The 12,075-nt window shown below is 34.7% G+C and overlaps 1 protein-coding gene across 1 annotated transcript in view; it reads right to left on the bottom strand.

Annotated features, from left to right (window-relative positions):
- Positions 1 to 4,446: 4,446 nt before the first annotated feature.
- LARS1 (leucyl-tRNA synthetase 1) overlaps positions 4,447 to 12,075 on the bottom strand; it is a 67,499-nt gene continuing 59,870 nt past the window's right edge. Inside the window, exons 31-32 of the mRNA XM_044661809.1 lie at positions 7,980 to 8,112; positions 4,447 to 4,860 (exon numbers count right to left, since the gene is read on the bottom strand). Coding sequence (XP_044517744.1) covers positions 4,655 to 4,860; positions 7,980 to 8,112 — 339 coding nt within the window. The 3' untranslated portion in view covers positions 4,447 to 4,654. The remainder of the gene's footprint in view (positions 4,861 to 7,979; positions 8,113 to 12,075) is intronic.

Raw genomic sequence — 12,075 nt, 5'->3', positions numbered from 1 at the left:
TGGTGGTGTCTAAATGGCAGTTAAAGAAGCATCCGTCGTAGTGTTAGAGAAATGAAACTACCAAAAAAATTCATAAAGGAGGGCAGGAAGAGTTGAGGGGGAAGGGTTCACTTAGACCTCTAATATGAAACTAGCTGATTCTAAACTTTGTTCTTTTTAAGAACATTTCAACATTCTGGAAAATGAGGTCATAACAGTATAGTGGTAGACACATCAACTCTTATTTCTTTAAAGAACAGGGACAATCCTACTATGAACATGGAGGCTAATCCACTATAGTGGATAGTATAGTGTAAGAAGGTATCATTTCAACAGCAAGTCTCAGTCTGAAGTAAATGTTATTCGATATCGATTGTTCTTTTTATTCCATGGTGTACACTTTGGGATATGGAGTCCTAAATTTCTACCCAAGTCTTGTATCCTAAGTTCCTTACTTCATTATTTTCCTAAGAACCAATTTTTCACACAGTGTAAGTCAAGATTTTATTAATAATCATGGTTGGATATAAAAACCAAAAAAGAAATTATAGTCAATTTTCAGTAAACTGAGTCACAGAAAAGTAAACAAGAATATAGTGTTTATTTCATAATGACCCACCACCTCCTAAAATAAGCCTACTGTGATAAGAGCTACATTTGTTATACACCTATAAAATTAAAATCTATCTGAAACTAAAAAAAAAAAAAATTGTGTGTGTGTGTGTATGTATGTGTGTGGATAAGTTCTTCTATGAAGATATCTCAAATATAAACAAAATAAGGTTCATCCTAGTCTTGCCCTTGGAATACAAGTACAGTAAGTACTACAAAATATTTGTTACACTCCAGCCACACTGTCAATTCTTTCAATTCAGGTATTTATCAGTTGTTGGGGTTTTTTTTGGTTGTTTGTTTATTTTTTTTTTTTACATTTTTTTTTAAACCCTTGTACTTCGGTGTATTGTCTCATAGGTGGAAGATTGGTAAGGGTGGGCAATGGGGGTCGAGTGACTTGCCCAGGGTCACACTGCTGGGAAGTGGCTGAGGCCGGGTTTGAACCTAGGACCTCCTGTCTCTAGGCCTGACTCTCACTCCACTGAGCTACCCAGCTGCCCGGTTGTTTGTTTTTAATTATCAAATGATTCACATAATTCTAAGAACCAGTGAGCACCTGATAAATACTTATTGATTGATACATAAAGCTAATCATTATTATGTATTCAACACTATTGTAGGATGGCAAGAGCTAACATAATTCTCTGGTCACTTAAAAATTCAAAATAGGGAACCATGTCCAAAACCATAAGATGTTTGATATTTAAAAGAGCCGTCAACAGTGAGACCTTCCCTAACATGAACTTGCCAAGCAAATTCAAAAACTTGATCCACTTGAATCGACCACTCAAGACTCCCATCCCTTCCCCTTCCTGATAAAGGCCACATTTTTTTCTGCCAGCATCATATCCAGTCTCCTGTCTGCTCATCAGAGTGACTTTGAGGTGTGGCCACTGAGATTCCACTCCACACAAACTGATCCACATTGAGAAGACATGAAGTGAATAGGAGTCATAGCTTGGTGACTCAATGGATAGAGAACTAGGCCTATAAATAGGAGGTCCTGGCTTCAGATACTTCCTAGCTGTACAATCTTGGGAAAATTACCTGACCCCAAGTGCCTAGCCCTTGCTGCTCCTCTGCTTTGAAACTGATGTTGATGTTGATTCTAGAATAGCAGGTAAGAGTTACACACACACACACACACACACAAAGACAAGGAAATGAAATGGGAAAGCAGTTACTAGAAAAAGAACTACAGTCTGTGCTCTCAAGAAGTTTATATCCTATTTGGAGGAGAGAACACAGAGAGATAAGAATACATCTGTAAGGCTGATGGAAAGATTTTTGGGTAGACCAGCAGGGCAGATGGGATGGTGCTATTCAGTGCTCTATGACTGCATTTTCAAATGTTGCTCTATCTCCCAATAATACTTATCACTGATCTCTATAAATAGCCATGCACATTTATAAGCTTTAGATGGTGCCAGAGCTCTAATTCTAAATAAACTACCCCGTCTTCCCTCTTTCTGCCATCACTCCTATTTGTGCCATATACATATTTCCTAGCTGGCCATATATTTTTCTGGTTACTCTAACTTTGTCTTCTCTAAAAGTACTGTTTTTATGTCATATGTGTTGACACTTGAATAGATATGATTTTGATTGCCTGTTGTTTTAGGTGTGCATGTTTTACACCCCCAAGATGGTAAACTTCCTAAAAGCAAAGCCTATACCTTGTGTTTTTGTATTGCTGGAGTGCCCAGGACATAGTTGTTGGCATTTAATAAATATGTGGTGAGGAGACTCATCAACTGGGAAAATGGTTGAACAAATACAGTATATAAACATAACAAAATATTATTGTACCACAAGAAAAGATGGAAGTAATAAATTCAGAAAAACTTGGGAAAATGAATTTGAAGGAAAATAATCAGAACTGGAAGAATAAGGCACAGTGACCATGATGTCTAAAGGAAAACAACGTAGAAAGGCATCAGAACTCTGATTAATATGACGACCAATCTAGACTAGGAGACTGACAGCAAGGCACACCTCTCTGCTTGTGGCTAGGAGACATGGAATGAGGCTGATGCTGTCCAACATGGCCAATGTGTTGGTTTATTTGCCTTAGCTATATATTACTGTTATGAGCTATACTACTGTTAAGAGAGTAAGGGATAGGGGGAAAGAGTATTCATTACTGGAAAGTGACAATGAGTTTATTTTTAAAATAATTTAAAATAACTTAAAATAAGTACCTAGCAAAATAAATGTAAGATATTAGGTCTATTCACATAAAGTACTACTTTAAGGCAATGTAGTGGGGAAAAACGCTAATTTGGAATCAGGGAGAACTTGACTTTAATCCTACTACCTTTGTGAATACAAAATGAGATGTTTGTGAAACACTCAGCATAGTGCCTGGCACATAGTGGGTGCTATATAAAATTATTATTATTATTATTACTATCATTACTATTATTATTATTATTCCCTACTAGCTATATGAAAAGGTCCCCTAACCTCTATGAAGCTCCATCTTCTCATCTGTAAAATGAGGATCAAAATATTTTACGAAGTTGTTCTAAGGCTCAATGAGGTGATTACATGTATTATATGTTATATATATTATAAATGTATATGCTTGACAGACTTTAAAATACTAAGTATATGTCAATTATTATTACTAAGTGCATAGCAAAGGCAATATAGGTAGAGGAACATAGATTGAACCTGGCAAAGGGAAGTAATATAAATAAGCAAAAAAATGAACAAATTCAAAACAAGACATCACAGCACCTAGCTGCTGATTATACTTCTTGTGCTACTTGGATGTTGTTAAAATTAGGGACTATTTACAGTAGTTGAATGAGAGGCATGAACTATATAATTTCTCTCTAAAGATCTCTTCCAGTCTTAAAATTTTAGGATCAAGCAATCAAGTTGGCACAGTGAACTGGAGTTATAAACTGAGAAACAGGCAGTTATTCAAAGAAAGGATATGTGGCTCCATAGTAAAGAAAGCGTCTGGGAGTGGGGAGGGGGAAGCCAGCAAAGAGTAATGGGACTGGAGATATCCCCACGTTTTACTTTCTTTAACTGTCATTAGAACACCTATATCAAAAGTTGGAAGAAACAAAAGCATTCCAACCTAACATCATACTTCCCTTTGGAACTGAAGTATAGGTAATATGAAGTCTTCTACCAAGGATAATGTTGAGTCCACGTAGTACAATCAACATCTATCTTTATTTAAGCATCATTTAATGAAAGATAAATATGGTTTTAAAAATTTTCTGATATGTTAAAAACAGTAAATTTAGTGCCAGTCCAATCTTAGATGAACTATATTGCTCGAAATATGGTACTAATCTGAAAAAAAAAAAAAAAAAGTACAACTGATAAATCTAGATAGGTACTCTGGAACCGGAAAATTTTCCCTCTGAAATTTCAAAAAATCACTGTCACCAAATTTCTGATCTTTGTTAAAATTATAAAAATATGTGGACAGAACAGAAGAGTAGTCTGATTTCAGTTGTCTGGCATTCCGCAAAGTTCTTTCTATCTAACATCTACAAAATCACACTCCACTTTAGATTTTTATATTTGTTCTTTATGCCATCACAAGATTTTCTCCTTTCAAACAGAAGCTTATAATAAAAACATCAAACAGTCTCTTTTTTTTTTTTTTTTAAAGAAGCATTTGAAAATATGCAGGCTAAAGCTGCCAAAACTTTTGCCTCTGATTCTGGGCTTACATTTTTCTTATTCCAAAAATTTATACATTTTTAATAGCTATTAGATATTTTCTAGACCTTTATAAAGAGTACAAAGTACCACCTCATAAAAATATCATATTGATGGCTCAGTATGAATAATGAAAAGAGAGGAAGCTTCTGAGACATTCAATATTAGTTCTCAACTTAGATCCAAAATAGGAGGAAAAAAAGTTTTATTATATCCAGGTATCAAAGATAACTTAGTGCAAGATTACATGCAAAATTTGATAGTTAGAAATGACAGTTTTTGGGGTCTATACTGAGGTTCTCAAGGCCAATTTGTATACACAATCATGCCCCTGAAGTCAGGGTAGACAATAGCCAAATCTGTCTGCAGTTTAATGAACTAGATAGACAATGGAATCACCAATATCTGCCCTTAATCCATTTTCCGTGAGGTGAATTTTCTTGTTCATGAGGTCCACATGAAATATAGCGTGCTCAGAAATGAGGGTCTTCTCCATGTGTTCTTTTCCCAAGACAGGAACACGACGAGGTCCCAACACAGGATCATCAAATCTCATCAGTTTTACCTTGGAAAGGTCTATAGTGGAAGAGATTACAATTATGAGTATGACACTAACTGAGCCTATGATGGAGCCTATTCTTAAGAGACATTTGTTGTTAATGCCTATCTAACCCCCCCCCAAAAAAGTTAGATTATTAAAATAATCCTAATCTCAGAAAACGAGAATCTAACAGTCATATGGTAATATGACTATCAGCTATCATCAGATAAAAGCTGACCAGTGGATCTATGTAACAGTGACATCTCCTGGAACAACAACAATAGAGACAAGGAGAAAAAGGTCTATGGAAACTTTAGAGCCACATCCAATTTAGCCTTCAAATCACTTTCACATATTTTAATTAACCATTTTTTAGTATTGTCAAACATCTCCCTTTTTTTTTTTGCTTCCCCAAAAGTAGCAATGGCCTAGGAGAGCTATAGAACTACTCTCACTGCACCTTTTTGGGATGAAAGTATTACTACTGAGAGGAATAGCAATATCACTCTTGTTTCGTTCAAAAGATGAAAGTGTTTGTGTTAACAAGCTGATGAATGACAAGAAAAGGAGGAGGAGGTACAGGAAAAGGGAGCAGCTTTTACCATTTTAAGCCTTTGGATGAGCTCCAGTGCTCTCTGCTTGAGCATTTCTTGATTTACTCTTTTTCAACCTGATAAGATGAATCCTGGCAAGCAAAGCACTTGTCCTTTGAATAAATTCATATTCCATCAGCCCTGCCAACAACTCAGCCCAAATGTAACTCACTTATTATTCCAGCAATGCTGAGGCTTCCCAACACAAAACTGGTTCATTTTATATGATTTAGGAGCCCATAATATGTGGCTATGAATGCTAAGACTTGGGTTTCCAATCTCAGTCTACATGCCACCCTACAAAAGTCTGACAGTCTCCAAAGAGTCCAGATGCTTTCTGAATTGCCACCAACCCATTTTATATCATCTCCCTGGGAAGCCTATGTGATATTCTTCCACATGCTACCTTGACAGTATCAAGCTTAGTTTAAGGGGCCTGACAGATAAAAGCAATCATGTATACAACTTCAGGCAATGCCAGGAGTATAAGCCTACCAGGCACAAAGTTTATAGTTCAGGAAGCAAGGGACGAAGAATGTAGACCTTGGGATTTATAGGGCAATAATTAACAACCAGAGGTATCCAAGGCAAAGCCCAACTGAAAGAAAATTAAGATCCTCTGGAGAAATCACAGAATCAATTCATCTATAGAATATAGACTCAACAAACTAAAATGGACAATATGAAGCAGAAACAACCTTCATGTATAACCAGGATTTTATTTGGAAATGGGGAAAATTGAGTTTGAACAGCCATCATTGAACTTACAGATCTGAAGATAACACGAAGATATTTTATGATGAAAGTATTGGTAAGTCACAACAAGAGATATTTATATACATGACCTTTCACCTCAGATCTTCCTGTACAACAAGACAATTTCACTACACCAAGGAATTCTAAAGTAAACTACTCCCAGGCAGCCTCCATACTGAATCAGGTTTCTAAGGAACAAAACACATTTGCCCTGAAGTTTGGCTCTGTCTTTCATAACTACCAACAATTTTTGTTGCTTTTTGAGATACTTCTACTTATATCAGATTTCTCTTATCACTGAGGAAACTGAAATTTAAGCCTGCAACTCTACAACAATTAAGGCATTTGAAGAGGAAAAAAAAAAAGGATGAAGTGACTTAAAGTACTGGAAGATAGCAAATACAATACAGAGCTTTTCACCTGTAAGTTACTATTTTTTCCTATATCTTATGTGGAGAGGCCATTTTCACTGAATGGCCTTTGTAAAATGAAATGACAGCTTTAGTCCAGTTTCTCTTAAGACTTGAATTATAATCATCCTCAATACAATTGGCACTAATTGGCATATTTGCAGACTATTATAAAAGAGAGACTAAAAATTGTGCTATCAAGTTTCAACCCCTTTCATATTTCCTAGAGGCAATCATCCTCAAAAATCAAAGCATTCTAATAGCCTGCTATAAAGGTCTCAAGAGCTGATATCTTCTGTGGATAGAGGGTATCAATCTAACATTTCTGTCTACTATTTTATATCCTAAATTTTATAATCATTAAACAGAAATTAGAATGCTTTGTGGAAAGGTTGCCATGGAAAATGGACCTACCTCCTTTTTTTTTTTCCAGAGATGGGGACTATGGGTGTGAAACATTACTTAAACTATCATACAGTTGATGTATTGGTTAGTTTTGCTGAACTTTTCCCTCCTTTTTACTTTTTGTTATAAAGGAGGGCTCTCAATATGGAAAGTAAAAAGACCACATTTGGAAATGCAAGTGATATAAAAACCAAAGAAATAAAAAAAATGTGAAAAGAAAAAAGAAAATGTTATCCATAACTAGTTAGACATGGAAGACAAACTTTTCCAGCAGCTTGGGAAAGGGAATTACCAGAAGGAAATGCAATTCTGGAGTATCCTGTCAAGTTGGTCTCTAAGCACTTTGATGGAGATGATGGCATTACATATTTTAAATTTGGGATTTTTTTTTTTGACCAGTCTTGTGATTTCATTGGTCTATGGGCCTCTTAGGGCAGAAACTCCCAACATCAATAAAGAGAATCAGTTCATCCTTAATCTTAGTCTCAGTTGTCTGAGGCATTGAGAGTTCAGTAGTTTGTCCACAGTCAATCACACAGCTAGTAATACAAAAGCAGCAAGAATGAACTGATACTTTCCTGATTCAAAGGTCTGCCTTCTACCTACTACATCTCTTTAATGTTGTGTAATATTTAATTTAATTTAATTTAAAAACCATTACAAAACAGGAATATATTGCTACTAGTTTTTATAAGTAATAAGGCTATAACAATGTCACAGAATCTTAGAGCTGGTCTAACTGTCTCATTTCATAAGGAAACTGAGACTCAAAAGGTAGAAGAAATCATTCAATACTACATATATACACAGTGACAGAACCCCAGATTGAATTCAGTTCTCTTAACTCCCAGTGTAAGTCATTTTCTTATAATACTGTTCTATCTCCCTAAATCAATCAGCTGTTTCTTTCCCTAATGCTTTCCGGGACCTGGTAAAATCTGTATTTACTGCTAAAATAAATGCCAACTCTATTTTGAAGCAGTGGCTCACCTTTGATTCCTCTGTCCATCTTCATTAAGCGTCTGATTAATGAATCTCTGTTGTCACCTTGTCTGACTTCAATTTTAGTTGAGAAATGACCATTGGAAGGCTGGGGATTTACCAAAAATACTGATACACCAGGCTATTTAAAAAAAGAGAGAGAGAATCAACTAAAAAGCTAGTGGAAATAATCAACAACTTTAGCAAAGTTGCAGGATATAAAATAAACTTACATAAGTCATCAGCATTTCTATATATATTTCCAACACAACTCAGCAGCAAGAATTAGAAAGAGAAATTCCATTTAAAATCACCCAACACAATATAAAATATTTAGGAATCTATCTGCCAAGACAAACACAGGAATTATATGAACACAACTATAAAACACTTTCCACACAATTAAAACAAGATCTAAATATTTGGAAAAACATTAATTGCTCATGAGTAGGATGAGCTAACATAATAAAAATGACAATCCTACCCCATATTTACTTATTCAGTGCCATACCTATCAAACTACCAAGAAATTTTTTAATAAATTAGAAAAAATTATAACAAAGTTCATTTGGAAGAACAAAAGATCAAAAATATCAAGGGAAATAATGAAAAAAAAATGTGAAGGATGGGGTCCTGGCAGTATCAGATCTTAAACTGTACTATAAAGCAGCAGTCATCAAAACAATTTGGTACTGGGTTAAGAGACAAAAGGGAGGATCAATGGAATAGACTTGGGGTAAATGACCTCAGCAATATAGTGTATGTATGATTAAACCCAAAGAGTCTAGCTTTTGGGACAAAAATCCATTATTTAACAAAAACTGCTGGGAAAATTGGAAAACGGTTATGGGAAAGATTAGGTTTAGCTCAACATCTCACACCCTACACCAAGATAAATTCAGAATGGGTAAATAACTTAAATATAAAGAAGGAAACTATAAGTAAATTAGGTGAACAATGAATAGTATACCTGTCAAATCTATGAGAAAGGAAAGAATTTAACACCAAGCAAGAGATAGAGAATATCACAAAATGTAAAATGAATAATTTTGATTACATTAAATTAAAATGGTTTTGTATAAGCAAAACCAATGCAACCAAAATTAGAAGGGAAGCAACAAATTGGGGAAAAAATCTTTAGATCAAAAACCTCTGACAAAGGTCTAATTACTCAAATTTACAAGAACTAAATCAATTGTACAAAAAAAAAAAATCAAGCCATTCCCCAACTGATAAATGGGCAACGGACATAAATAGGCAATTTTCAAATAAAGAAATCAAAACTATCAATAAGCACATGAAAATGTGCTCCAATCTTTCATAATTAGAGAAATGCAAATCAAAACAACTCTGAGGTACCACTTCACACCTAGCAGGCTGGCTAATATGACAGCAAAGGAAGTAATAAATGTTGGAGGGATTGTGGCAAAATTGGGACACTAATGCATTGCTGGTGGAATTGTGAATTGATCCAACCATTCTGGAAGACAATTTGGAATTATGCCCAAAGGGCTTTAAAAGACTGCCTGTCCTTTGATCCAGCCATATCACTGCTGGGTTTGTACCCCAAAGAAATAATAAGGAAAAAGACTTGTACAAAAATATTTATAACCACGCTCTTTGTGGTGGCAAAAAAAATTGGAAAATGAGAGTTTGCCCTTCGATTGGGGAATGGCTGAACAAATTGTGGTATCTGTTGGTGATGGAATACTATTGTGCTAAAAGGAATAATGAACTGGAGGAATTCCATGTGAACTGGAACAACCTCCAGGAATTGATGCACAGCAAAAGGAGCAGATCCAGGACAATTCTGAGTGACTTATGAGAAAGAACACTATCTACATCCAGAGAAAGAACTGTGAGAGTAGAAACACAGAAGAAAAACATTTGCTTGTTCATATGATTCACTGGGGATATGATTGGGGATGTAGACTCTAAATGATCACTCTAATGCAAACATTAATAATAAGGAAATAGGTCCTCATCAATGATACACGTAAAACCCACTGGAACTGCTCATAGGCTACAAGAGAGAGGAGGGAGGAGGGAAGGGAAAGAACATGAACCATGTAACCATGGAAAAATATTCTTAATTAACTAATTAGAATTTTTTAAAAAAAAAAAAGAGGAAGAGGAAAATAAATGTCATAAAAAAGCAAAATTTTCAAGTTACAAAGGTAAAAGAACCCTATTGATCTATTGCACTCCAAGTCAGAACTACTTAAAACTATCACTTGCTGAAGGTCAAGTTTTTAATGTACTGAAAATGAAAGAAATTAACTATACTCTTTACATTAATTCAACAAAATTCCAAAGTATAATTGAACATCAGACCTATTAGAGACACTGAAAGGAGGTAAGTTGTAGGAGCTAAGATTTATCCAAGACAGGAATGGCCTTAAAGAATGGAGTCACCCAAAGATAGGAGGTCTTGGGTTCAAATCTGGCCTAAGACACTTACTAGCTGTGTGACCCTGGGCAAGTCACTTGACCCCCATTGCCTAGCCCTTACCACTCTTCAGCCTTAGAACCAATACCCAGTATGGATTCTAAGATGGAAGGTAAGGATTTTTTAAAAAAAGTATGGAGTCACTTCAATCTTATAAGACAGAGAAATACAGAGTGGTTTAATTTGGAAATTGCAAAAGAAGTTTTGGTAGATGAGTGAAATGGAATATCATTGTATATACCATAAGAAATGACAAATATAAAATTTACAAAACAGCATGGGAAGACTTCTATAAACTGATATGAACCAAATGAAGAAAGCAGAATCAGGAAAACAACATATACAATGAGTACCACAAGGTAAATGAAAGTTAAAAAAAATAAACAAAAAAATAAAATTAAAAACTGAATGCTAAGAAATTATAATGACCTAAAAGTTTAGCTTGAAAGACGAGAGATGAAAGGCACCTTCTCTACTTGTTTGCAGAGATGAGAGACCATGAGTTTAGAACACTTCATATAATGTCAGATATTTCTGATGTGTTGGTTCCCTGCGTAGAACTGCTTTTTCTTCTTTCTTCTTTGTTATAATGACTGGCTTTCTAGTATGGTGACAGGGAAGGATGGAATAAAAAACAAATGATCCCAATAATTTATTTTTAAAAAATAAAATACAGGGTGATTCATTTTAGAGTAATTCATGCAATTAACATGTTGATCAAGCTTGGCCCCAATGGTGAGGTATAAGAAGACATCTCCTACCATCACTTGGCAGAAGTAGGAAAGCAGGGGTATATAGAATTCTCTGCATATAATATCAGATTTGTTTAAAATATGTTTTTTAGTTTAGCAGAATTTTTTCTTCTTCCTTTCTTCAACCTTTATTATAAGGAATGGCTCTCTGGGAGAGAGAGAATAAGGAGCAGACATAGCAGAAAATAAAGGTAATATAAAACTAAAAGATACTAACGAATTAAAATTTTAATACAAGAAATTCAATTAATTTAATAATATGTTGAAATAATAAACATAGTCAATTATTGTAAATGGTCTAGTAATGACCTATCCTAAATGATGCGTCTTTTAAAAACATCGCATTAGCAGTATTAGATCTTAAACTATACTACAAAGCAATAAACAACAAAATATTTGGTGATGGTTAAAAAATAGAGAGATCAATCTGTGATTAGGATACAAAAAACAGAACCAAATCAATCTGGAAGCCTAGTGTTTGATAAATTGAAAGACTGTAGCTACTGGGGTAAGGATTTACTAATCAACAAAAACTGCTGGGGAAAGTAGAAAGAGATATGGCAGAAAATAAGATTAAGAACAATACTTAACACCAATCACATACCAAGATAAGCCCCTAATGCATACATGACAGATATAAAAGGGCACATAAGAAACAAGTTAGGGGAACAAGGAAGAAATAGCCTTTTCAATCTATGGATAGAGGATCAGTTCATCACCAAACAAGAGATTGAATGGACAATTTTAATTACATATAAAGTTTTTGTACAAACAACATAATGCAACTAAAATTAGAAGGGAGAGAGTTAAATGGAAAAAATACTTGCAAGTTTTTCTCTGATAATTTCACATTTCTGATACAAATAGAGAAGTGATTCAAATCTGTAGCAAAGTCATTCCCCAA

The sequence above is a fragment of the Gracilinanus agilis genome, chromosome 2 (assembly GCF_016433145.1).
Source record: "Gracilinanus agilis isolate LMUSP501 chromosome 2, AgileGrace, whole genome shotgun sequence".
NCBI lineage: Eukaryota > Metazoa > Chordata > Mammalia > Didelphimorphia > Didelphidae > Gracilinanus > Gracilinanus agilis.
The sequence above is the reverse complement of the archived record's forward strand: the minus strand, read 5'-3'. Positions and strand labels throughout refer to the sequence as shown.